General features: G+C 42.6%; 5 protein-coding genes across 11 annotated transcripts in view; 3 read left to right on the forward strand and 2 right to left on the reverse strand.

Moving 5' to 3' along the window:
- Positions 1 to 7182, reverse strand: part of axl (AXL receptor tyrosine kinase) — a 30441-nt gene extending 23259 nt beyond the window's left edge. Inside the window, exons 1-2 of one of the 2 annotated variants that reach the window (XM_088300225.1) lie at positions 7048 to 7182; positions 6378 to 6520 (exon numbers count right to left, since the gene is read on the reverse strand). Coding sequence is in view for 1 of the 2 variants with exons in the window: in XM_088300224.1 (XP_088156350.1) it covers positions 3443 to 3581 (139 nt within the window). In the remaining variant the exon portion in view is untranslated. Of the gene's footprint in view, positions 1 to 3442; positions 3762 to 6377; positions 6521 to 7047 lie in introns of those variants that run through there. The other variant, XM_088300224.1, reaches the window with a different exon arrangement.
- Positions 4209 to 10085, forward strand: LOC148333127 (uncharacterized). Of its 3 annotated transcripts, XM_088300230.1 has the most exons (6): positions 4209 to 4495; positions 5616 to 5663; positions 7072 to 7330; positions 7666 to 7699; positions 7781 to 7970; positions 8292 to 10085. In XM_088300230.1, exons 2-6 carry the CDS (start codon positions 5618 to 5620, stop codon positions 8651 to 8653), a joined length of 891 nt encoding a protein of 296 aa, XP_088156356.1. In that variant the 5' UTR covers positions 4209 to 4495; positions 5616 to 5617; the 3' UTR covers positions 8654 to 10085. The 3 variants fall into 3 exon arrangements, with proteins under 3 accessions (XP_088156356.1, XP_088156355.1, XP_088156357.1); XM_088300229.1 differs by lacking the exon at positions 4209 to 4495 and having other exon boundaries at positions 5216 to 5663; XM_088300231.1 differs by lacking the exons at positions 4209 to 4495; positions 5616 to 5663 and adding an exon at positions 6626 to 6794.
- Positions 10086 to 11358: 1273 nt separating this feature from the next.
- LOC148333128 (cytochrome P450 2F3-like) lies at positions 11359 to 15931 on the forward strand. Its single transcript, XM_088300197.1, has 9 exons — positions 11359 to 11624; positions 12180 to 12342; positions 13450 to 13599; positions 13711 to 13871; positions 14405 to 14581; positions 14713 to 14854; positions 14984 to 15171; positions 15240 to 15381; positions 15507 to 15931. Exons 1-9 carry the CDS (start codon positions 11448 to 11450, stop codon positions 15686 to 15688), a joined length of 1482 nt encoding a protein of 493 aa, XP_088156323.1. The 5' UTR covers positions 11359 to 11447; the 3' UTR covers positions 15689 to 15931.
- Positions 15932 to 16771: 840 nt separating this feature from the next.
- LOC148333129 (cytochrome P450 2C23-like) lies at positions 16772 to 21344 on the forward strand. Its single transcript, XM_088300199.1, has 9 exons — positions 16772 to 17071; positions 17629 to 17791; positions 18979 to 19128; positions 19513 to 19673; positions 19935 to 20111; positions 20201 to 20342; positions 20438 to 20622; positions 20697 to 20838; positions 21064 to 21344. Exons 1-9 carry the CDS (start codon positions 16898 to 16900, stop codon positions 21246 to 21248), a joined length of 1479 nt encoding a protein of 492 aa, XP_088156325.1. The 5' UTR covers positions 16772 to 16897; the 3' UTR covers positions 21249 to 21344.
- A 488-nt stretch (positions 21345 to 21832) lies between these two features.
- Positions 21833 to 25764, reverse strand: part of LOC148333130 (cyclin-dependent kinase-like 1) — a 34363-nt gene continuing 30431 nt past the window's right edge. For all 4 annotated transcript variants that reach the window (XM_088300204.1, XM_088300202.1, XM_088300203.1 and 1 more), the window contains 7 exons: positions 24936 to 25008; positions 24536 to 24626; positions 23580 to 23780; positions 23421 to 23503; positions 23279 to 23335; positions 23035 to 23190; positions 21833 to 22512 (listed from right to left, as the gene is read on the reverse strand). In XM_088300204.1, coding sequence (XP_088156330.1) covers positions 22417 to 22512; positions 23035 to 23190; positions 23279 to 23335; positions 23421 to 23503; positions 23580 to 23780; positions 24536 to 24626; positions 24936 to 25008 — 757 coding nt within the window. In that variant the 3' untranslated portion in view covers positions 21833 to 22416. The remainder of the gene's footprint in view (positions 22513 to 23034; positions 23191 to 23278; positions 23336 to 23420; positions 23504 to 23579; positions 23781 to 24535; positions 24627 to 24935; positions 25009 to 25764) is intronic.

Below are 25764 nucleotides of genomic sequence, written 5' to 3' on the forward strand. Positions count from 1 at the left end.
ACGCACACACGCACACACACACACGCACGCACTGATAGATGACGAGCTGACCTTGATAGCGGGACAAAGGCCGCTTGTGCGCTGACGAGCAGCAGCAAGAGTGCAACTCCACCGCGTGTTTTTTGGCATCCAAAAAGAGCATTTCCGACTATGATGGTGACCAAGATCTCAAAGTCTTGCAATCATTTTGAAGCAGAATTCACGCAAGCGTTGGGCGCCTCGCACCCACAACACTAAGTATGTTGCACTTTATCACAATTAATAATCCATAAAAATAGGAGTTACAATTCAGGAAGAAGCAGGTTGAATATTTTCATCCAGGTCACATCGTTCTCAAGGCACCGACTCGACACATCCTTCTGAACTCATCATCAGTGCGTTTAGACTTGCGTAAACACAAATGATGTGTTCAGTGCAAAGAAGCCATTAGCAAAATGTGCTTTCTGCCCCAAAAAGCAAGAGGTCGCCGCCCATGGCTCGCAAAGACGGGAAACACACACACACTGAGCCACAAACTATTTAGAGCGCTACAATAAATCTCACATGAGTGACGTGCGTACAGACTTTGGCAAGACGCTCGACCCGCCCTCCCACGTTCCCGTCGTCTACTTCACCGCCGACCTTCCACCTCTGCCCCCGGGTGGCTCGGCCACGGCTCATCTTACGTGTGTTGAATACCCAGAATTCAATAATGGAAAACAAACACACGACGTCACAAAAACATGCTTGGGCTTGAGGTCCCTTTGAACGTGTGCGGCTAAAAAAATCACAAGAACGATTGTGGGTGGGGAGCGGCAAGTGTTCGCTTCAAGATGCAAAAGTGCTTCGGCCATATCGAGACGTGCAGCATTTCAAAGGAATGGAAGGAACCGCTTTGATTGGCCATGATGGAAGTCGGTTGTGAGCACCCCCACAGCGACGCAGGCCTCCCTTTGGCCTGTGCGCATTTGTGATATGCCAACATCAGGTCTAACCTGACCCCACCCAGAGACATGCCAAGTGTCCTGCCGGATTGACACAGGTCTTGAAAATCAAGCCCCACATGGGCTTGGAAATTTTTTCCGCAGTTAATTTGTTTCTGTGTGCTCGACAACACCCAAGTACATCTGACGTGCGTGAATACCCATCATTCAATGATGGATCACAAAAATTGTCCGAAACAACAATTGGGCTTGACGTGTCCTTAAACCACGAAGAAGGGACTTAATGACACAATGTGGAGACATATGCTTTCCATTGGATATCGACCATCTGTTTTGTACATACGCCAGAAAAAAAAAAAAAAGAAGGCGCTACAGTTGTAACTTTAAGGATCCAAAAGCGTTTCACTGGGGCAGTACCCTCAAGGGGGCACTTATTGTAACCATTAAACTGAGACTGTACATATTGGGATGCTTTCAGTTTGGACCTGTTGTAGGCAAACAGCATGGACATATTGGCCGGGTTCTATCTCGGTTGGGGGTGGGCAAACAATAATAATTAATGAAGTTCAGCTTTGCATGTCGTAAAGAATCCTGGAAACGGACGAAAAGTATAAAGATATTGACTATTTCTTTTTTCTCCAAGAACCGTTGACAGTTCGTTTGAAGTGCATTAAGTTGTCGAACTCTGATCTAGATGACTGCTACTACTGTTTAATTTTTCAACGTATATTCCATAAAACAGTGAACAAGAAGGTACAGACTTGGGCTCTTTGCCAGTTTGCTCCATTTACAGACCTTTTCTAACTGTCACCAAAAAGTCGTAGCTTGTCGAACAAAAATGAAGTACTTTTTTTTTTTTCCGACGGTGATAAGTGCAAAGCTGTTGTACAAATGTATTGAGACGCGAGTAACACGCTCAAAAGGCTTTTCGACGAGATGGCGTGCATGTGCCATTTCTCCTCCCAGCCAAACTCCCCTCTGGGTCTCACTGTGCGTGATTCTGTGCCAAGCGGCACACAAGCAAACATGCGCCCACACTGTGCCTTCTTCACCCATTCAGCCTCACCATTCATTCATTACTACAGCCACTTATTTTTCCAGGCCATTATATGAATTCATCTCCCCCCGTCCCCCCCTTCCCCAGCCATCCATGCGTTCATCTGAGGCACAGAGAGAGCGACCTGTGACTCACAAGCAGACCCTCCTCATCCTTTCTAACTCTGAAGCGCCACATTGGAGCTCTGAGACATCGGAGAAAAATGTGGAAGGTTATTAATTTATAAGCGGCAAACCTGAGGGCCATGTGACACACAACACTTGCTCTTTTGAAGTTGTTGGCAACAAATGTCGCTTCTATTTGTTTTGTTGTAATATCATAAGAAATTGTGTGGATGTTTAAGTCAATGCAAGTGTTTACATGTCCAACTTATCACTTCTTTAACATGCCTAGGAAATCACAAAGTCATCACGGATTGTACCAGTAATTCTTGTTTCACCTGCTGAATGCCACCCAAGAAAAAAAATAATTCCACACGTCAATAAGCGAATAAGTCCATCTTGACAGCATTTACTGCGTACCAGTTGCAACGTTTTGCATGTTCAAAAGTATTTAATTCAGTAATTCTTTTGCATACCACTAGAGGGCCCCTCGTAATGAGTGTCCAAAATCAGATTGGGAACCAATATGAAGTTTAATAACTGTCTTAGAACTCAGTACATGTGTGCAAAAACTTTAGTAAATGCAAACAGTTTTAGATATTTGTTTCATTTTACATATTTTAAGTCGACAAAAATAAGTTCACATTTAACTGTTGACTAACTGAACTCTTAGTTGTCATAAATTATTTTTTGCTTAAATATAAATTTTCTATTTTATGCATTAATAGATCATTATAATGTATTCATCATTAATTGATGCTTAATGGTATGTACTATAAGGAAATCTTTGATAGCTGGGAAGCTGCAGAATGACAAAAGTGTAACAACACATTATGTATAATCACTTTGATTTATAAAATGCACAATATCAAAGACAATTAGAATGAGCCACAAACTAAATACATTTTAAAAAATGACCAAAAAATGTGTTAAAAAATCCAAATGCAGTTCAACATTTGTCTTAAAAGTACCTAGAACTCTATAAACGTGACATTTATTTCTCATTTCTCTTTAAGTATGTTTATATTCAACTTTGAAATGTAGCCCAGCTGTTTTTTTGAACAATCACTATTGACACCACAAATATTTTATTTTCAAATGTTTATACTACATATTTAATGACGGTATAAAAGTTTTAATCTTCTCTGGTTAGGACTGAGCAGTTTCTTTCGGATGTGGAGCTCCCGATCCTGGTGTTTACCTGCCTGGCCTCTTCACATTCATCAACAACTTCCCCCTCCTCCTTTGTGGTCCAAATTCAAAGCTAATTGACTTCACCATTTCGTTTCTCGTCACAAGTTTCACTCAAGAGAAGAAAAGAAATCGAAAAAAATCAGCCACTTCCTTTTCGTCTCGCGTACCTTGCAAGCAGACCACCGTCGGCGGTCCGGAGGCGACCACCAAGACGATCACCAGAAGCGAGACGAAGGATCCGAGAGGTCCCCCCCGAAAAGTGGGCTCCTTTTTCGATTGAGTCATCGCCCTCGGTCGTCCCATCATCTCCTCATCATGTCGCACTTTTTTTTTTAATCAAGTGGAAGAAAGTCGTCCACGACTCGAACCAAGTCCACTTGTTGTCCTCGCCAAATCAAGAGATTTCAAAGACACCTTTAAGAAACTCCAAGTCAACTTTTTCGGGAGCGACTGCTTGTGGTGAGCCGTTCCGTCACAGTGCTCGTACATTCCTCAACTCCCTCCTTCCTCCTTTGCCCTCCTCCTCCTCCTCCTCCTGCTTTTTTCGAGCAGGACTCAAATTCCACAAGTCAGCTTCTCTGAACCCTCCTCCTTTTTTTTCTTTTTCAGAGGATGCCCCAAGTCCCGCTGGCTGCTGATTGTCTGCACACAATCGTCTTTTTAATTGCACCGCGGAGGTTCCCCCGAACCGAACTTTGTTTTAGCTCCGCCCACGCGGCGACAAAACTACTAAAAAAACCACTCTTGTACTTTTAAGATTGTTGTTTTAGTGGCAATTTGGGTTGAAATCTACATGATAGCATCTCAAAGCAAACTAGGCAGTTTGTGTTTCAACTTTCGATTTTTCCTCACAAACACCATTTTATTGGCCCCGCCTTCTCATGGCCAAGACCTGCTCGCTCTTCTTCTCCGATGAAGAAGTACAGTCTTGGTGTTGGAGGCGATCATTCCCGGAACACCTCGCCAGGGAGATATCCTGACAAGATACCCGGGCCAGCTCATTTCAATGCGGAGGAGCAGAGGCTCGACTCTGAACCGAGCTTCTCATTTTATTTCAAAGAGAGAGAGCCTGGACACTCTGAAGAAGAAACTTGTTTTGGCCGCTTGTATTCGGGAATCTTAATCTAGTCTAGGTCTTTGCGAACAGGTCGGCATGAGGATGCAGGGATCAGCCACTGATAGGACATTCCTAAAAAAAAATTGCAAATTCGTCCTTTAAGGTAGTGTCGCCCTTGATCATGCACAGGTCACATGACTTTCATCTATAACTGATGTGTTTGTTGTGTCTTTCCTTTGTTTGTTTCTACCTTATCACTCTGTCCTTTTTCGTTCCCACGCTGGGGGCCTGCAGGTTGGGCCCATTAAGAATGGCCCCGGGGCCCTTTTAAAGAGCCCCATTGTATACACACTGGCCTTTTCAATGGGAGCTCCAGCACAGCTCCCACATCGGAGCAGAGAAGGAGGGAGGAGGGTGGTGGTGCAGTGACAAGGAAGAGGGGTGTTTTGAGACGTCCATGGCTTTTGGGGTTCTGTGCGCGTGCGTGTGCGTGAGTGTGTGTGTATAGGGAGGGGGGTACATTCCTGATTGCAAGATTTACAGGGATTTGGCGGCAAGGCTAAAGTGGATTAAGAGGTTTGAAAGCACATTGTTGCAGCCGTCAGATTATCAGGGCGGGACAGCAAAAAACAAATTGTTGCTTCCACACAGGAAACTTTGGGCACACAATGAAATCGAACCTCTATTTGTAGTCCAACACCCTCCCAGCCGCCCGACAACAGAACAGCACCAAAAAAAAAAGAAAAAAAACACTTCTTATCACGTGACCAGAGAGACTTTAGGATTCAGACTCTTGCGCCCCCTGGTGGTGACTGTAATCTTGACCATGAGTTGCCACATTGATGCAATAGCCATTATTTTAATTTTTTTATGCAATTGTTTTTTCACTTTTACACATTTCATTATTATGTATTTACTCATTTATATGTTTAATTGTGATTAATTTATTGTAATTTTATTTTGTTTAGTTTAGACTTTAATGAACTTCGCTTTAATTTGTTTATATATATATATATATATATATATATTTTTTTTTTTAAATTTATTTTCCTTTTTTTCTGATGGTGACTGGCCTCCAGCTGTGGCCCGCTTGATAATCCCCGGTTTAATCTGCCGGGGTGGCAGGATGATTGTGAATGTAGTCGCGCTCCGAGCATCAGGAGGAAAAGGAAGGGCCTAAATCGCGGGGATTATTTGCTCTCGCTCTCTCTCACTCTTGCTCTGTTTTCATCCTCTTTTCCTGCAACCCATGTTCTGGCCTTCATTTGTGTACTTTGGAGCAGCCATGAACACAGTTGGCGGCGTTCACCGAGGCTACCTCAGGAAATACGGTAGGCGAACATTCACGCCACAATCCTGCACCGTCTCAAGAGTCCGTAATTTAATATCTTAATGTCATATTTGAGTATGTTTAGAGGCCACATGGGTCATTTCTGTGTTGGATTCAATTTGAACTGTGTGTTTGTTTCTGCCAAAAATGTGTCTTGCAATGTTGCTCCATTCTAATGTTAGAATTCTTGGACGGCATTGAAACAGTGAAGGGTCAGTATGATGATAAACTCCCTTGTGGTAAAAATGGTTTTATTGTCAACAACAATGCACAGTCGTGACGAGTTGAATTTATTCTGTTACCATGGCCGCCACTCCAAAAATACATCTCAAATGTTTTTCCATTGAAATGAATGGAAATGCCAGAAACTCGTTGCAGCCATCCCAGAAAAAAAAAGTGTTGAAATGTGTACTTTAATGAAGAAAAATAGTGCTCCGTAATATACTTTACTGAACATATAGTCGGACCCCCCAGCCTTGCACGCCACAGCAATCAATTAATCAGAAATAAAGTCTAAACATTTTTTTTTACACGGCAATAAAAAAAACTAAAGCATGCTTTTATTTTGAGACATTAGTGTCGCTCATTAATTTGTTTTGTAAAAAATATTGGACACCTTGTATAACGGACACTTCAAGTCCAAAAGAATAGAAATTGAAAGCACTGATAGTGAAGTGTATCTGAATACTTTTGTCGACATGCTGTTGAGTCAAACCTTTTTTGTCTGCCCTCTTTCGCTCTTTGTCACGTTTAATCCTCCATGTAGTGAAGTAGAGCAGATCTTCATCATCATGGTTATTACAGGATGAACGGCTGTCTGGAACGCTCGCAGTCTGACGTTGTCACGTGTGTCGTGTCCTGGAAATGGACAGCATTGTGTTGTCAGAGTGTTCGTCATGCTAGATTGGTTGAAGAATGGCCATTGGGCACACAATACACACAAGAAGGACAGTGGCTGGCAAAATGGCGTAGCGAGAAACATGGCATCCATGGGCTGTAGTTTTACTTTTTTGAGATTTTTTGTAACATTACTTTTTTGGCCTTATATATTGCCTTTTCGAAATTGAATTTGGGGTTACATGTTTTACTTTTGTGAGATTATTAGTTGGGTTCCCCGGAACCAAAATATGAGGTATGCCTGCTCCTACATATTACAATAGCACTTTTGTTGTCTGCTTGTCTGTATTATACTGCCTCCTGGTGGCCAAGCAGGCACACCGGAAGTAACGGCGCAATGAATTAGCTTGCAATATTAAATCATGTTTCACAAACTATTTCTTTTTTTACTTTATTAAATTATGTGAAGTACAAATTTTTAGACCACTATTAAAAAAAAACAACAGTCGACATTTCTGTATTCAAAAAATACATACGAAGGCACTCACAGTCTGTTCTGATTCCTTCGGCAGGGGGCTTCATGTTCAAGCAGTGGAAGGACAAGTACGTGGTTCTCAGCGTGGAGGGAAGCCTGCTGGTGTGCCGCGACGGCGAGTCCCCGCCCGACCAGATGGTGGACCTACAGAGCCACTGCGAGATGATCGTGGAGGGTCGCGAGATCCTGGACCTGCCCAGGCTGCCAGCAGGGGGCCGCAGGGATTGCTGCTTCGCGCTCATCCTGCAGCAGAGCAAGTTCCTGCTGATGCTCGCCGACAACCCGGACGACTGCACGTGGGTGGAATATCACTGGAATATCCGTTTGTCCGGTTTTTTTATAGCATGATTCAGTCAACACGTAGACGAACAACCGTCTGCAACTATGGATAGTATAGAGGTCATCATCAATTATTACTTGGAAGACTTCCCCGCACGCCATTTTAACTGCCAATTGGCCAACAAATACGGCATGAGTTCGCCACGCCCACTAAACTACTGGAACTATGAAGAAAAATTATGAAAACTATGAGACAAAATTGAATATTCACTATATACAAAATGTATTAAATTAGAAAAATAGTGCCATCCACACAGAATATAGAATGACTTGTCACTTTGCCCTTTCGCAGTCTGTGGCTGAAGCTGATAAGAAAAGTGAGAGAGGTGAGTGTTTTTTAAAAAAAACATTTTATGCACTGATATGTTCTACTTTTACAAACCATGGCGGTCTGCGTCGGTTTCCAGGGTGTCATGTCCCCTATCGGCCTGCAGAGGCAGCGCAGCGTCACCCGCTGCATCACCGACAGGGACCCGCTGCCCGACTCCGTCAGCGACAAGGACCCCGGCTCGCCCCGGCCGAGCGAGGGCACCCCACCGCCATCAGCACACGTCACAGAGAGAGGCGGCTCACTGAGAGAGAGAAGGCAGAGTCAGGGTCAGTTTTTGGACATTTAACAAGCTTCTTAGTACTTTTTATGAGAATTAGCTTGACAAGAATTTGTATCACTAATTGAAAGGACATTCATTCGCAAGGCTTGTCTATTATAAGCAGACGCGCAAGAGAGAACCCAAGTCTAAAAAAAATAATAAAAAAAAATAGGAAGTGAGGAAATTGAGTTTTCACATTTCTAGGCTTTTTTATAACATTTTCCTTGGGAGTTAGCTCACCAAAAAATTGTATCAGCAATCGAAACAAAATTAAAAAAAAAAAAAAAATCACATGCTCAAGAATAAATTCCTCCCGCTTTTCCATCAGTCGGCGGACATCGACGACCCCTGCGCAGCGTCTCGGTGGCCCCCCCTCACCGGGTATCAGATTGTCTTCGCCACGGCAACAGCAGCGACGCCCGAGCAGTGCGGGCGGTGTGCCTCCTGATGGGTGGGGCGGCGGCCTCCTCGGCCCTCGGCTACCTCAACTCCTGCTCGCCGTCCTCACCGTTGCTCGGCCGAGCGCCCGAGATGGTCCACGCCGGCTCGGGGGGCTTCTCTGAGATGCCGGCCGGGGGCTCGCTTCACACCTGCGGCCAGGACGTGGACTCTGACACGCACTTCAACAGCTTCGACTTTGAGGGTGACTCCGACTTTGACGCATTTGACTGCGGGGGTTTTGCCTTTTGAGAAACAATTGCGGAGGCAGCACATTAAAGCAGAGGTTCTCGAACCTTTTGGGGTCCAGGGGAGGAATTTTAGCAAAGATCACCTTGTAATCTTAAGGCTAATTCAACATACAATACTGTAATTGCCATGTGTACCTCTAAATGCCATGTTATTTTTGAATTGTAACAATTATATTTTTTCGTTATTAGAATTAATTCAGTTTGTTTCCCAAAAAAATGTGATCTTGTTAACGAAGATTGTGCAGTGTCAACATGAAATTGGATTTTTTTTTTCCAAAATCTTAAATCTACAACTGAGAAGCAGATGGTGACCGTTGCTTCATGCTGGTCTGTCTGCCTCAAAGTGATTGCTTGGTGACCCTGAAGTCACAAAAAAAAAAGAGAAAGAATTTCCCACCAAGAGGACCAAAGCATGGTAATGCTGTGGCCGCCAGAGTGCACCTTGGCCGGCCACAATTCCGAGACACTGTTGGTCACAAGGCGGACACATGATTGATGTTTTAGAACCTTTTATTTATTTATTTATTTTTAGAATAATCAATGCTTGGGGACCACCCGAAAGTCTTCCCATTTTTCTACACTTTCTATACAAGAGCATTTATTGGATTATTTTGAGGAACCTTTAATTATGGGTTATGGACCCCTGAGGGTTCGGGGACCTCAGTTTGAAAACCACTGCTTTAAAATGTCTACTTAAAGGAGAACAAAACCCAAAGGTTTTTCAAGCAACAATATATTATATGTGGCAGCACAACTGTTGTCAAAACGTAGTACTCTGATTAGTATTGCTTTTGTGGAATAACAATTAAACGGAAGAATTTGCCATCTCAAGCACGGCGCCACGTCGGGCGAAATAATTTTAAGGTGTAGAATGGTGGTCGTTCGTACAGTTTCGCTAATCTGCACTCTCGCGAGATTGAAAAGACATTAAAATGGTGGCCCCCGTAAATGAGTAGATGCATCGTTTTAAACGTCATTTTCAGACGGAAGCGGACGTTGATTTTTAAAAAAAAAAGATACGAACGTTTGAAATATAATACAAAATCTCGGCATCTTGGGTTTGGTTCTCCTTTAATACTTGGGAATTCGAAATGAAAACTGGTGTTCTTCCTGGCTCTGTATGCCGATGCTCCTCAGGTAAATCATTCATGATCCAAGCATTTTCCAAAGCGTTTGTCGAGCTCACTTGGCAATCGCAGCGCACATCGGGACAAAACGGCCATTCGGACTCTCATTCACACTCTGGACAACTTTCACACCAGGAACATTTTTGACTGCGAGGCAAAGTGCTAACCGCTGTTTCACTGTGCTGCATCCTTCATGATATTTGTTCTTGAGTAAATTCTCATTTGTGTCTCCACTGTAAACAAGTCCTTTGGTGGTTCCGTTTATCGTGAACGTGCCCTCCATTTTATATTAAAAGCCGTCCAATACTGCTGGGTCATTTTCTGATAAGCAAATGCATAATTTCAATTGCACGAACAATTGGAGGATGGAGACCAGGTGTATGATTGATATGAAAAAAAATATGTATGTTAAGTTCCCATCCAGCACTGCTGCTTTAATCCCCGTTTTACATATTTTGAGGCATTACGTAATCGAGTCACATGCCTGATGTCGCGGTTCAGATTTGATTGCGTGACATGATGATGACGGAAATAAGATCAAGCTCTTGTTGGATTCAAAGGCAGGCCAGGTAAAAATACGACAGGTTAAGCCTCTTTCTGTTTCACAGACAGAAGATTGTTTTTCTCAATAAATGTGGCTTGTAAACTCAAATAGTTTCACTACAGAAATACAACTAATAACTTTACGGGCCTATTTGACTTTTTGTGTCCTAAATAGCTTTTTTTTTTCCTTAAAAAAAATTCTTAACAAAAATTAGGACGAGGATTTAAGTTTCTTTGTTCTTTAACGCACATTTTTTTCTTCCCCAAAAATTAGATTTTTTTTCCATTAAAAAAAAATCTTAAAAAAAAATAAAATGTCCTTAATTTAATATTTTTATGTGTAGTGATATAAATTTGTTCTTGGGGAAAAAAGAACCTCTTCTTGGCCTAAAACATTTTAAGATTTACATTTCTTTGTTCTTTAACTCACAGCTTTTTTTTCCTCCTAGAAATTACACTTTTAAATCAGAATACTGTAAATAAGAGTTTATGGTTATAGTGCATGAACATTTTCTTTTCATTTTGTTAATTTTTCTTAATATGAAAAAACACATATCTCAATAATAATATGCATAAAAAATACTTTTTTTTTCTTCAAATGTAATATTTTTAACCCGGAATAAATCAGACTTTATTCTCATATTGCATGATGTTTAACAACAATAACAACAAAAACATATCCATTGTTAAATAAAAAAAAAAAAACATTCACCCCCCCAATACTGCATATGACTTTTCTTCTTGAAAAATATTACCCCACGCTAAGAAAATACAACTTTGATATTTATAGAATTTCAATAATTTTATCTTAAACACAAGCACACTCACAAACAAAAGACCGAAAGGGTCTTTAAGACTTTGTTCAAGCAGCTCTGTCCTTTTCTTTAAAAAAAAAAAAAAAAAATTAAATAACTACAAGGATAATGTTTTTAACTTCAGACTGGAGTGTAAGTGAAAGGTTGATTTTGGCCCATGTTGATTGAGATTGATTGACTTTTGTTTGTTCCGGCCGACGCAAAGCGGGCAAAAGTGCAAAGGGAGTCACCTGACCAACCTAACCTGTTTGTGCCTGCACGTCCCACTTGAGAATCCTGCCCTGCCGTGCCGTGTGTGCGAGCATTCGTCATGGAGCTCTCCGTGGCCTTCTTGCTGCTTGGGGTCTTGCTGGCTCTCCTCTGGTTACTTCACGACAAAACCAAGAGCGGAGGCAAGGGTGGGCTTCCTCCGGGCCCGCTCGCATTGCCTCTCATTGGAAACCTGCCACAGATTGACAAACATGTTCCTTTTAAAAGCTTTCTTAAGGTAAGATGCTTGAGCACCGATGTAACAGTTTACGGGCATTTCAAACTAGGGATGAAGGATTTGGAAAAATAATCTAATTGCGATAATTATAATTATTTTTTTTTTCAAAGTGCTCTTTCCCATTAATTATTTCAGAAAAACAATCTTTTTTTTTTTAACTCCCAAAATAAATTTAATATTGTTTACTTTTTAAATAGAAAGAAGGACGGTAAGAAAGACTGAATGAAGTATATAAAGCCTACGACTTTTTTTTTATTGCATTGTCTTAGACTGAAATGCTGATTCGAATTGGATTAATTGCTCATCTTAATTTCAATTTGGAAAAAAAAAAAGAAACTTGGCATGAAAAAAATGGTTACGACTCTTGGACCCCATTTCTCATGAAAAGGTTTTTTTTTCTCTTTAAAATCAAATCACAGACGTAAATGAGACTTTACTGTATTCTCATATTTTTAATAATGCAAAACGCTGCATACGCGCCAGCAAATAATTACATCCTAATTGTATGTTTTCATAACGCTCAATTTGACAGCAAGTTTTTGGTCTTTTTTTCAGCTCAGTGAAACGTACGGCCCGGTGATGACGGTGCACCTGGGCTGGCAGCGCGCGGTGGTCCTGGTGGGTTACCAGACCGTCAAAGAGGCTTTGGTGGACCAGGCCGACGACTTCACGGGAAGAATGCAGCTGCCGTTTCTCGTCAGAGCCACCAAGGGCTACGGTGAGTTCTGACCTAAAAGTTGACTTTTATGCGATGCAAAAAATGGCATCAAAACGGAAAATACTGCTTTAGTTAGTATCTTGGTACCAAGCAAGGACAAAGCTTCATTAAGTTAGGCCCACGGTTATTATGGTTTGGGAATTTTAATTATGGTTCGTTTATATTTAGAGTTTTGATTTTTAAATTTAGTAATTTTTCATTTGTTTTAAGGGCAGCTTTGTTAGTTTTACTTTTTTTTTTTTTTTTAAACACTTAGTTTTAGTATTTTGATTAGATTTGATTTATTAAACATAAATTTCTCAAAACACACCATTAGACACTGGAAGGAAAACAAAAATAAATATAAAATAAATATAATAAATCAATACATATCTTAGTTCAAAACAGTTCAGATGTTCAAAGGGAGTAGGAAGAAGTAAAGACTCATCTCGTCCTACCGCTCAGTATGAGCTTTCATTTTAAAATAACTTTGTGTTTTAGTTGTGGGCAAGATTAGAAAAACACCATGGTAAATATTCTATAGTAAAAATTCAACCCAAATAATACTTTTAAAACAATTTGTTAATACAGGGTACAGTTTAACAGTCCATAGACTTTGATTTACAATTAGTGCAGTGCCTAATACCGCTTCTTCTAAAGTTAGATGCATGTACGCGCCCAAATTAAATAAACCGAGGATACCTTGTTGCCAACATCAAAAGTGGAATTATGGATTGAAATCTTTTTGAAAAGTATTAAACTATTTGATCTTTGCGGGGAAAGGCCGTGCAGTAATATTAAATACATTTAAAAACAACCCTAAAGGCTTGTGTATTAAATTAATTCCCAGAGAAGAATACAAAGGACATTTTCCCTAATAATTATAGTTAGTCTTTTAAGCGTAAAATGTAATTTCCGTTAGTTTTCTTTTTCATTTTTATTTTAATCAATGAAAATGTTAAATTTTAGTTTGAGATAGTTCGTTAGATTCGTTAACTAAACTTACCTAACTCAGGCCATTGCATTTTCAAATTGAAAAAGTGTTTTGGCGCCATCTTGTGGCATCTATAAGCAATTACAAAACTTTTTTCGGAAGAATACATAGCATGGTCTTTTTTTTTTTGCCAGGTTTGGGCATCGCCAACGGGGAGCGCTGGCGCCAGCTGCGACGTTTCACACTGACTACGCTCCGAGATTTCGGGATGGGCCGCAAAGGCATGGAGGAGTGGATCCAGGAGGAGAGCCAACACATGAGGGCCCGCATTGAGACTTATGGAGGTGTTTTGGGAAATCGACTCTTGTGTCCTTACATATTACGGAACCTTTGCCTGCCTCTGACGTTGTCATCAGTGTGTGAATTTTTTTTTTTTCTTGCCTCGCCCCCGCCAGGCGCCCCCTTCAACCCTTCGTTCCTGCTGAGCTGCACTGTGTCCAACGTCATTTGCTGCCTGGTGTTTGGCGAACGCTTTGACTACGAGGACGCGGAGTTCCTGCGACAGCACGCCATCATCGCAGAAATGATTCAGTTTGTGGCCAGCCCTCTTGGGCAGGCGAGTGAGAGCAAAGATTTAAAAACATGGAGCTCTGATGCAAAAGGCTTAGACGTATAAATACGTCTTTGGGAGGCGGGGAACACAATTTGGAAAACGTTTATATACATCTTATGGATTGAATGAGTTAAGGTATCGGTTACTTTTGGAGGCTGCCGATACCAGCCAGCAATCCTTAAAGGGGAAGTCAATCAAAAATGATATTTTCAAGATACAAAGTACTGAACTTTTTTTTGACCTATAAAACTCTTCTGGGAAGGATTTCAGAATTAAGTATTGGGCATCTTTTGCTTTTTTACCTCCAATCACATCATCGCTGGATGAAATGGTTCATTTTTTTTAAACCTGTAAAACAGTTTTTGCTAAGATTTCTGAATCATACATTAGGCACGTTGTTAGAGGACAGCAAGTTGTGCAAAAAGTTTAAAAAAGGATTTAAGTACACCGGTAGTGCAGGGATGCCCAAGTCTGGTCCTCGAGAGTCGCTATCCCGCCTGTACAGTATCAATAACTTCTTATAAATTCTTCCACAGATGTACAACATTTTTCCCTGGCTGACCGAGCGCCTTCCCGGTCCCCAGCACAAGATGTTTGGCCACATGGAGGTGGTGAGATCTTTTATCAAAAAGAAGATCCAGCAGCACCAAGACTCCCTAGAGCCCACGGCGCCCCGAGACTATATCGATTGCTTCCTTAACCGCATCCAGCAGGTAGAAACGAGCATCCCCAAAACAGTTGCTACGCCACCATTTGGGTTGAGTCCAAGATTTGACTGATGACTTTTAAAGCACGTCTAAGTCTCGCAACAAGCAGCGCGACTTAACTATATTTGTGCCAACAGGAGAAGCACAACGAGTCCACTGAGTTCTTCTACGAGAACCTGGTGGGCACAGTCATGAATCTCTTCATGGCGGGAACCGAGACCACCAGCTCCACCATCCGATACGCCCTCAGCGCGCTCATCAAACATCCCGGAGTACAAGGTCCATCTTGTTTCTTGTCTGAAGACAAGAAATCATAAATTTTCTTTGTAAATTATCGCAATCTGGATGACTGACGATCTACGCCGACTAAAAAAGTGTTGTTGTTTTTTCGGGTGATGTTTTGTGCAGAGAAAATGCAGCAGGAGATCGACGCAGTCATTGGACAAGAGCGATGTGTCAACATGGAAGACAGGAAGTCCATGCCGTTCACGGATGCCATCATCCACGAAGTGCAGCGCTTCCTGGACATCGTCCCGTTTAGCTTGCCGCACTACGCGCTCCGTGACATCTCCTTCCGAGGTTATACCATTCCGAAGGTACTCCACAGCGCGCAGTCCTCGTGTCCTGGTTGGGTTCTTGCGGTCCAAATGTCAGTCTTCCACAGAACACCATCATCGTGCCTCTGTTGCACTCCGTGCTGAAAGATGAGACGCAGTGGGCCGAGCCACAGTCCTTCAATCCGCAACACTTCCTGGACTGCAATGGCAACTTTAAGAAGAACCCGGCATTCATGCCTTTCGCAGCCGGTATGTACATGGTTGGTCTTATGACACTGTGCAGACACAGTCACAATCATATCAGAGTCTCCATATGGATCCAAATTTATATATGATGCAACATAATCATCGCTAGCTTGTGTGTGTCCTCCCAGGAAAACGAGCATGTGTCGGGGAGTCTTTGGCCCGCATGGAACTGTTCATCTTCCTGGTGACGCTACTGCAACATTTCAGCTTCACCTGCACAGGTGGTCCAGACAGTGTGGACCTGACCCCGGAGTACAGCAGCTTTGCCAACACACCGCGACGACACCAACTCGTTGCCACGCCACGCTGACACCAGCACACAGACGCAACCAGAGAATACACGATTCATCTTTATCACGATTTTAGTGTCTGGGTTAAAATTTTTCCACGGACCCTCCTCATAATGCCATGTGTACCGTTAAGTGCCAAAGGAAAAAAGAAAAAAAAAAGCCTATTTTTGAGAGTAAAAAAAAAAAAAAGATGTCATCTCATTCGTCATGTACGTTATGTTTGGAAAAAGAGGTAACCCCCAAATAAACCACATACAGCATGACATTCATTTCCGTCGTTCTTCTCCTATGCAACTACACAAGTGAAGGTGATAACGATGAGTAATCGAATTCCTTATTTTTCCCATTGTTGCAACGCCATTAGCACGACTGAGAATTGGAATTTGTTGAACGAAGCGCAAGTTGTCAGTTTTGGCCACACATTAACTGCCTGTCGAGAGCATTGTGGGAGGAGGGAAATGCGATGATGATTGACCGGGTAGGCGAATCATGCCCTGTTTATGCTGTCTCATCGCTCGCTCTGACTGGCGGCCGAACATGCCAAGACAGCAAAAATGGCAACGAGCCATGCAAAGTCAAAGGTAGCGTTCCTAAACTAGAAGTACTGAGTAAGAATGTTGATTTAACATACACACTGTGTCCAGGTGAAAAAAAAATCTCTCTCTCTCTCTCTCTCTCGCTCTCTCTCTCTCTCACTCTCACTCTCTCTCTCTCGCTCTCTCGCTCTCTCTCTCGCTCTCTCTCTCTCTCTCTCAATAATCTGGCCACCCCTATGAAAAATTTCTGGAGGTGCCACTGTCCATTGGAATGACCAGTTGTGCCTAATGAAGTGTCCGTTGAGTGTCTTGCTAGCCAGTTGCCATGTGACCCCTAAATGAGCAATCCCGCCCGACTCTGTCACTTTCTGTAGTCACGTAACCACACACATTTAACGATGTCCAAATGTTCTTCACTCTTTTTGCACTAAACAGTGGGGTCACCTGCCTGCTGTGAGTGATATTAACATGTATAATCATTATAGCATGTTTGTAAAACAAAGTCCGAAAGTGGGCGTTGACGTGCAAGACACTGTTGTTATCTGATTTGATTGTTTTGTTTGTGTGTGTGTGTGTGTGTCTGTGCTTTTATACACCGTGGAGCGCAAATGTGGGATAAAGGTGCATGCAGGTTATATAGTGCTGACCTGAGATCAACTACAAGACGACAGAATCTCGTGGAGCGCAGCAAGCATGGAGCTTGGGTTCCTTTTGGGCGGAATTGTGCTTTTGCTGTGTCTGTACTTGCTGAAGAAGAAGCGGGACAGCAATTTGACAGCACCTTTGCCTCCAGGCCCTTCTCGTCTTCCTTTAATTGGGAACCTGCACCAGCTGAACAAGAAAGCGCCTTTTAAAACCTTCCTCGAGGTGAGCACCACCTGCATCAACAACAACGCACACATGTTCCCTGTGTGTATATACTCATCTCATTTTTTTTTTAACAAAAGCTCACATGCATTTTGGTGACAGACTCTCTCCACACTTTGCTTTTTTAGTCGTACATTTATTAACGCATACATTACCAGCCGAGTAAAAAAGAAAAAAAAAATGGATCTTTGACGTCTTTAGCCGTCAATGGCAGTAAATAGGCTAAAATGCATGATGATCTTTAAGTGATCATGCAAAACATAATGCATAATACTGTAGTATATTTCATTGATATGGCTTTGCAACGTCGGCGGGCCGGCTCGAGCTCACAAACATATTTTGGTTGTGAAGGGTCTTGTGATGACATTGCATTTTTTTAAACTAGCGGCTGATGGTCCGCCACTCGTGCAAATTAGTTGCAGAACGCCGCACACCGCTCAACAGTTCAGTCGCATTCAGCTGCATCACTGGATGTGCGGCGGGTCTTCGTTTTTTTTTTGCTTACTGTAGTGTGTGACATGTCTGAATAGGAATGACTACTTGTGTCGCGTCTGCAGCTGAGTAAGCGCTACGGGCCCGTCCTGACTGTGTACCTGGGCTGGAAGAGAGCCGTTGTCCTGGTTGGTTTCGACACGGTCAAGGAAGCGCTTGTGGACCAAGCGGATGACTTTGCTGGAAGAAGACAGCTTCCGTTCATGACGCGGGCCACCAGAGGCTATGGTAACCTGTTGCCGTGGCAACCCCCAGGAGCTGTAACTTGGGGTCCACAAAATGATAAGCAAGAAATTGTTGTTAGATCGTTTGAAAAAGGTCATACCTTACGATGGGGCTTGGCGATAAAACGTAACTAATTACGCCTGCCTATGTTAGCTTTGGACCAATCAAAAGCTATGATATAACGTGAAATATCGTATTTTTAGATAACAAAATAATAACAATAACAAAAATATTTTATATTAAATAATATTTAATATGATTTTTCTGAAGATGTGAATTCCATGTTTGGATATATTTTTTTTTCTCCAGTGGCCTGATATGCCTTTCCCATGAAAATTAATGCAAATGCATCTTGGAGTCATAAGACATTTTTTTTTTTTTTTTTTTTTACACGAATGGTGTGTCTTTGTCACCTAAATTGTCTTTACCGTTAATGCCACTGGTGAGAGCCTCATTATGTTGTCGTAATACATCAGAGGGATCTGTGAGCTGAAGTGTAGTAATTCTGCATTCACAGTAGCAGACAGAAAAAAATAAAACTGTCATTTCTGAAATAACTACGAATTTGTGAAGGGGTCTGAACTATTGCATGTCTTTAATGTTATTACAATTGTATAAAGACAAGAGTGTAATGGGTTTAATGAGCGGTTAGGAAACATTCATGTACTTGTATCTGCAGAGTATAAAGGGCAACACAAATAAATTGCCCAATGGGATTTTTATACAGCCCTTATGCACTTTGATCTTTACCGTTATGCAAGCAGCATATTTCAGTGGGCCACAACCGTTTGCTCTGCCTTTACTATGAATGCTGAAATTGTGAAATCATCAATATTTATTTATTTATTTTTAAATAGGACTTAAAGTGTGGCTGAATTCATCATGAGAGACATTGACCCATATGAAACCATTCTTAAAAACTGCTTAGCATTTTTTTTCTTTTATGCGTGGCGTTTCCATGATCAAATTGTATGAAGATGACCCATACCAGAGCTGGATGGATAAATATATTAACATTTTTAATTTGTGTTCTAATTTCCCGCTAATTTATATTACACCATATGGAAAGCTTGCTGTTGTCAAAATGCGCTATATAAATAAAGTTGTATTGCATTGCATATAGGCACCACTGTACATTATGTGTCTTAAGTGAATAAAAACTCAGCTCTCCATGACATGTGCCGTTTAAGGTTTGGGCACCAGCAATGGTGAGCGCTGGCGCCAGTTGCGTCGCTTCACCCTGATGACCCTCCGTGACTTCGGGATGGGCCGCAAGGGCATGGAGGAGTGGATCCTGGAGGAGAGCAAACATCTGGTGGCCCGCTTCGAAATCTCCAAAGGTTTGTAGTAGACACCTATCCGTTTAACGACAGCGAACGCCCGCCTATCCGCGGCTTGGCGTATTTCGAGACGCTTTCTGCCATGCCCTAAAATGCCACCAGATGGCGCCAGAGCCCTAATTGGAAAGTAGGACTCCACGTCATGTTCGTTTAAGTGGTAAAACTTGGTGAATATTCTGATTCCTTTACGCACCTCGTTTTGCTTGTTTGTGAATAAATACTTTTTGAGACGACAACATTTGTGTGTTAGGACGAAACCAAATTTAACCTGGCTTGAAAAAAGAAAAATCTTGACAAGCTCTTACCTGGAAAAACTCTTACATTGGAGCATTCCCCACTTAAGGTGCCACTGTAAGTATTTTTTTCTTTTTTTGTGTTCTCCAGCCACGCCCTTTGACCCGAGCTTCTTCCTGAGTTGCAGCGTGTCCAATGTGATCTGCTGCCTGGTGTTTGGTCAGCGCTTTGCTTACCACGACCAGCACTTCCTGCAGCTTCTGCACATCATCTCGGATCACGTCCGATTAGGCAGCAGCCCCTGGGGACATGTGAGAGAAAACTGAGGCTTCTCAAAATGTTTTGCAGCTAAATTTCACACTTTTGACCCGGAGTGAATATTTTGCTGAGGTTGGCTTGCCTGCACCTGCGCGTGTGCGAAAGAGATTTAAATTGGTTGAAAGCGAAGGTAGCGAGGGGTAATTAAACAGTTGAAATATAAAAGTCGTCACGCGCTAGTTGGAAAGTTGCCGATGTTGCTCGCAATCAAGTGGGGCGACGAAGAATTCTCACGGTGTTCCTTTCCATCGCAGGTATACAACGCCTGCCCTTGGTTGATGCAGTGGCTGCCTGGTCAGCACCAGGAAAGGTTTGCCGGGATTGACAGACTGAGAGCTTTTATCACAGATAAGATTGAGGAGCATCAGAACACGCTGACCCCGGGGTCTCCTAGAGATTACATCGACTGCTTCCTGGCCAGACTCCATCAGGTGTCAACTCAAATCCTCCGCTTCCCTGTCCAAAACACTAGTATTTTTTGGGGGGAGGAGAATCATGGCCTCTTGCTTTGCCACTTTAGGAGAAAAACATCTCCACTACCGAGTTCCACTACAACAACTTGGTGTCCACTGTGCTCAATCTGTTCATCGCAGGAACAGAAACCACGAGCACCACACTCCGATTTGCCCTCAACGTGCTTGTCAAATACCCCAAAGTCCAAGGTCAGACACACACACACACACACAACTATAAGCCTACTTTTTTACTGTAGTTTAAGTTGGCATTCGGCCCCTGATTGACTTTCTTTGTCCGACAGAGAGCATGCAGCAGGAGATTGACACTGTGATCGGACAGCGTTCTCCCAACATGGAGGACAGGAAGTCCCTCCCCTTCACTGATGCCGTCATCCACGAAGTCCAGCGCTTGATGGACATCGCGCCCATGAGCGTCTTTCACTACGCCCTCTGGGACATCTCCTTCAAGGGATACGTCATTCCGAAGGTCAGCGTCGAGTCTCCGTGCAGCAGATGATGACGATGATGATGATGATGAAAATGTGTGTTTGCCTTCCACAGGACACAATAATCATCCCATTGTTACACTCGGTGCTCAAGGAAGAGAAGCAGTGGGCCACACCGTCTAGCTTCAACCCTCAACACTTCCTGGACCATAATGGCAACTTCAAGAAGAATCCGGCGTTTCTTGCGTTCTCCGCAGGTAAGACGCGTCTCCACGTAGCCATTTTTGATCAGTGTAGTGATTTCCACTCAACTCACCCTGAAGTTGTTTGGTGATCAGTCCATGGAATGAAGAAGTCCGCGTTTTCGAGATGGACTCGCGACACTGAACAGGAGAAGCAGTTGAATGTTTTTGAAAGGCAAACTGAAATGAAGCACGCTTCAGGTTCGCTCACCTATTTGTTTCTGTGACTCATTCCCGCAGGGAAAAGGGCTTGCGTCGGGGAGTCGTTGGCCCGCATGGAGCTTTTCCTCTTCATAGTGACACTCCTGCAAAACTTTGTTTTTTCTCACACCGACGGACCGGACATCGTGGACCTGAGTCCCGAGTATAGCAGCTTCGCCAATGTGCCTCGTAAATACAACATCATCGCCACGCCTCGCTTTTGATTATTTAGACACTTTGGGCATGAGATCTGTGTGCTATTTGATCTCATCTAGAAGTCATTCTGGACTTCATGTCCAAAAATAAAGTTGTGATTCAGATATTATCGAGTGTCTGGTTCTAATTTAGCAACGCGCACAATTATTGAGTGCGCATGCGTCTCAAAACACATAGGCACTTTTTTTTTTTTTTGTTGCTAGATTTTGCAACTTTCAGACAACCCTTTCGACTCTATTTGCAAAAAGAACCTAAATTTTGCTACAGTGTTTTTTTTTTTACATTACCTTTACAAATGTAAAAAATGTGATGATGAACTAACATAAATGAAGACATTTAATTTTTTTTTTTTTTTTTGCTGAGATGGTCGGTCAATTTGAGGCAACTGTAAAATCATTGAAGTGATTTTTGTAATGCCACCAAACGTCCTTTCCACCACACTAAGATGAATATGAAAGTATACAGAAATTGCATTTTCTTTTTGTCACCCAAAAACATTTTAACAAATAATGAAAAAAAAACAATATGGTCTATCAATTTGTCATTGGTCCCAGAAATGACTAAGATTGTTGTTAATAGTGAGACATCAACATCACGTCATGGCAAGTTTTATTAAAACTACATCCGCTTGACTCATTGGTAACATTCATGACGTCATTTTTTTTTTTGTCACATCCATTCAGCACATTAAAAATAAACATGTTTAATCAAACCGAATGATTGGATTAACTATTGTAATAAAAATATGACATGATAGCAAACTTGGTGATTTAATAAACCGATGTGTGAGTTTTGACTATGATTGTGAACCCTGAAATCACCGTCCGCCTGTTTCAAGTGCAGTCTCTGAATGCACCACCAGAAAATTCGGTGAAATCTTGACTTGATCTGAAATTGAGTGCCTGAATTGAATTTCCACTAATCCATTCCAGGCCCCCAAAAACACCACCACAATATTTTGCTATATGTTCTAAAAAAGAGAAAAATAGCTCTGTGTTGTAAAAAAATAATTATTATAGAGAGGATTAAAGAAGCTCACCTGTATGTCAAATTTATGTCAAGGTACGACTGTCATGTCAAAAGTGATTTTCCGAAGTACAGCTTGGTGTCATCCGTGTTACCGGAACGGAATGTCACTCCCACACGAAGAAGAAGAAGATGGCTGCTGGTTATTGGCTAAATGTTGGGGAGGTGATATTTGTGCTTCGAGGGCTTCTTGACATCCGGCGCCGGAGACATGTTGGTGTTTGTTAATTGTGGCAGGTATTGAGCCTAGACACATGAAGAGACATGGTATAATTGTCATTTTGAGACTTTTTCCACTTAAATTTGAGCTGTCGCACTGGGGTAGGAGTGCACTATGAGCTGCATAAGATTCAGTATCAATTTTGTGATCTGTGCCAAAATAAGCTGATTTTTTCTTTGAAAAATATGACGATTCTTGCATTAAAACTTTTTTTCTCTACTTATCGCAACTTTTTTTTTGTCTTTGGCAACTTTTAAATTCAAATGGAATTTCTGGGTACATACGGTTGTTGTTTACTTTTTATTTTGTAAAAATAAGTCTAAATTTTATGACTTATTTTTATTGAAAAATACATGATTATTTAAAAAAAAATACCAAATCAAAAGTTGCCTTTTTTGCTAAGAAAATTTGTGGCATTTACATGTACACGTGGTAATTATGTTTCGTTAAAATTAGGATTATGGGGTTTTTGGGGAAAAAAATATTGCTGCAGGGGCTCCTCCTAAATGTTTGAGAACCCTTGCTCGATATCAGCTGATCCCACTCACCCCCGTTTGTCTGCGGCGAGGGCCTTTGTCATGGCGCCTCGCGGGACGTTGTTCGCCCTCGCGGGTCCAGGCAGCGCCGCCTTCCTCGTGTATGTAGGGTAGCGCCAGCAGCTCCTCGCACGACAGCCTGAGCGAGGGATCCATCACCACGCATGACTATGCACAAACAAATACAGATTAGGGCCGCACGATATTGGAAAAACGTGATATTTGATATGGATGTGTGTGGACGATCTGGACGTACCTTCATGACTTGAAGAGCCAGGGGTGATGCACCAGAGAATCGCTTTTCCAGACTTTCCTATTTAGAGCGTGATAACATCAGCACTCCTCAATGTACAGAATGTTTGGATAAACAAAAGGTACGGTGCAGATGTGAATCATACTGTGGTGTCAGGTTCGGGAATGCTGACTCCGCTGAAGAAAAGGTTGGACCGAAAAACCTGCTGGTGTCGAGGGATGAGATCCCCTGCAACGATTGAAGAATCACGGGTCAATTCCACAGTCTTACATGTGGAATCTTTAAGCAACGGGTCGCGGAGTACCGAGAGTTTTGCGGATGAGGTAGAGCTGGTCCACGTCGGACTTCCCGGGCCAGAGTGGACTCCCGTTGAGCAGCTCGGCGAAGACGCATCCGAGCGCCCACACGTCCACAGGGGGGCCGTACTGTGTGTCTCCAACCAGTAGCTCAGGAGCCCGGTACCATCGGGTTGCCACATAGTCCGTGTAGTCGTCCTCAGGTCCCGCTGAGCACACAAGAACATGTGAGACACATAAAACCAAATCTGCCATCCGGTACATGTTGTAGATGAGGGCTTCTCAAATGTTTGGGTCCAGAGAATTTTTTCCACCTTACTAGAGTCTACTCGTGATCTGATTGGCTATCGCAACTGTCTATCACCTGTAAAAGCCCCCCCGTCGCTCACACTGAACAGAGCCTGCACGATTCAATCTGAAGGCCTTGGACGAACAGTGCGTGCGACTGGTATTATGAAATCTACCTGGCAACACGAGTGAGCTCAATTCTGATTGGATAAAAACTCTCACCTAAAAATGAAGCACTAGGAAATAATATGACATCAATGAAGTCAAGAATATGATCATGTTTTTTTCATTATGTTGGGCCAGCAGAATAGGCCTTGACAACCTCAAAAACCCCCAAAACTGGGAGGTCGTTTTCGTTCTCCTCATTCCAACAGGAAAAAAGAAAATCTGCTTTGACAGGCAGTGTGACAGCGGCTTACGTTCATAGTGAGCACTAAATAAGACAACCTTGTGGAGGGATTACAAGTCGTCCAGAGCGTCGACATGACAGCATGTACGGTAACACTACACGGAAACCCAACACAGGACCGGTCGACGGTCCACACGGATCACAGGGTCGCACTAATTGACTCGGAGTGAAGCATTGAAAGTGAGGAGGCGGTGCTGAATAAGTCATTAGAGTTGGTAAATGCACGTAACGGCTACACACACACACACACACACACACTGGACCCACTCAGAATGCGAGCGAAGCCAAAATCACACAACTTGATGACGCCAGTCTTGGTGAGGAGGATGTTCTCGGGCTTGACGTCGCGGTGGATGCACTGCAACACAAACACAACACACGTCTCATGTTAATGCTGATACTCAACACCACGACGCTGCGCTATTTATACGCTCACTGGCCAACGACCAGTGGAGTCACATGACTTGAGTCAGACTTAAATTGCTCATACAGTAAGTGACGTCTCCCGTGTCTGCCAATAACCAATGAAGTTAGATCAGTTTAGAGGGCTGTGTCGAAGATTGTGTCGGGAAATGCCAGGTGGTAGGGTTAAAAATAAATAAAAAAATAAAAAAATCAACAATGCATTTGACAAGACATTGATTAGATTTTTCTTGTGTCGACTGACGTTGTGCTTGTGGCAGAAGTTGACGGCCTGTAGCGTCTGCCACACGATGCTTTTCAGCTGAGCTTCTGGAACACTGCGGAAGAACAACAAAAGGAACGTTAACAGGAGGGTTTCCTCCTTTATTTTAAAAATTGATTGTCAGACCAATAATATCGATTCTTTTGATACTTGAAAAGTAAACCGATGTGCTTGATGGGAACTACTTTGTCGTCAGGGTAAGTGCATGATGCGGAATCGTAGTAGTTCAGTACGTCAGTCACCCGGTAGACAATGGCAGAGCGTAAACGGAGTCATGTCTGCAACTATTTCAGCCAAGACTCACTTTGCACACAAGTATCAGTATCGGTATCGGTATCGCCGATACAAGCAGTAACGGATCTGAAAGGAAATCAGTATCAAACATCACTTCTGATGGCAGCAACCTTTGTTGAGAATCAATTAACTGGAGGAACACTGAATATTCTTTCGACTCCATTTGAAAAGAGGAAGGGCTGTTCATCACCATGGTAACCCCCAGCCTGTCCCTAAAGGCAGCAAGTGTCGTGGCTACCAAGTCCAGCTTCGGTTTCTGCCTCATGGCCTCGCGGGGGAAAAAAAGGTCGAACGGCTGGAAACGGATGACTTGTGTGTGACGTTAGTTTACATAAGCGGGTTTCCACACACACTCAAGTATACATTGCAAACACTGAGCCAAGCACTAACTTTCATTACTTAGCAGCGGTTGTATTTTCTACTTCAATGGTTCTCAATTTGAGGGCCTGCGGCTCCGCAAAATAATTTGCAATAAATTATGTTGTGTCTTTTAAAAAGTGCATATATATTTATTTAT

This window comes from Idiotropiscis lumnitzeri, chromosome 7, assembly GCF_059441095.1.
Source record: "Idiotropiscis lumnitzeri isolate Australia: NSW breed Sydney's pygmy pipehorse chromosome 7, RoL_Ilum_1.0, whole genome shotgun sequence".
NCBI lineage: Eukaryota > Metazoa > Chordata > Actinopteri > Syngnathiformes > Syngnathidae > Idiotropiscis > Idiotropiscis lumnitzeri.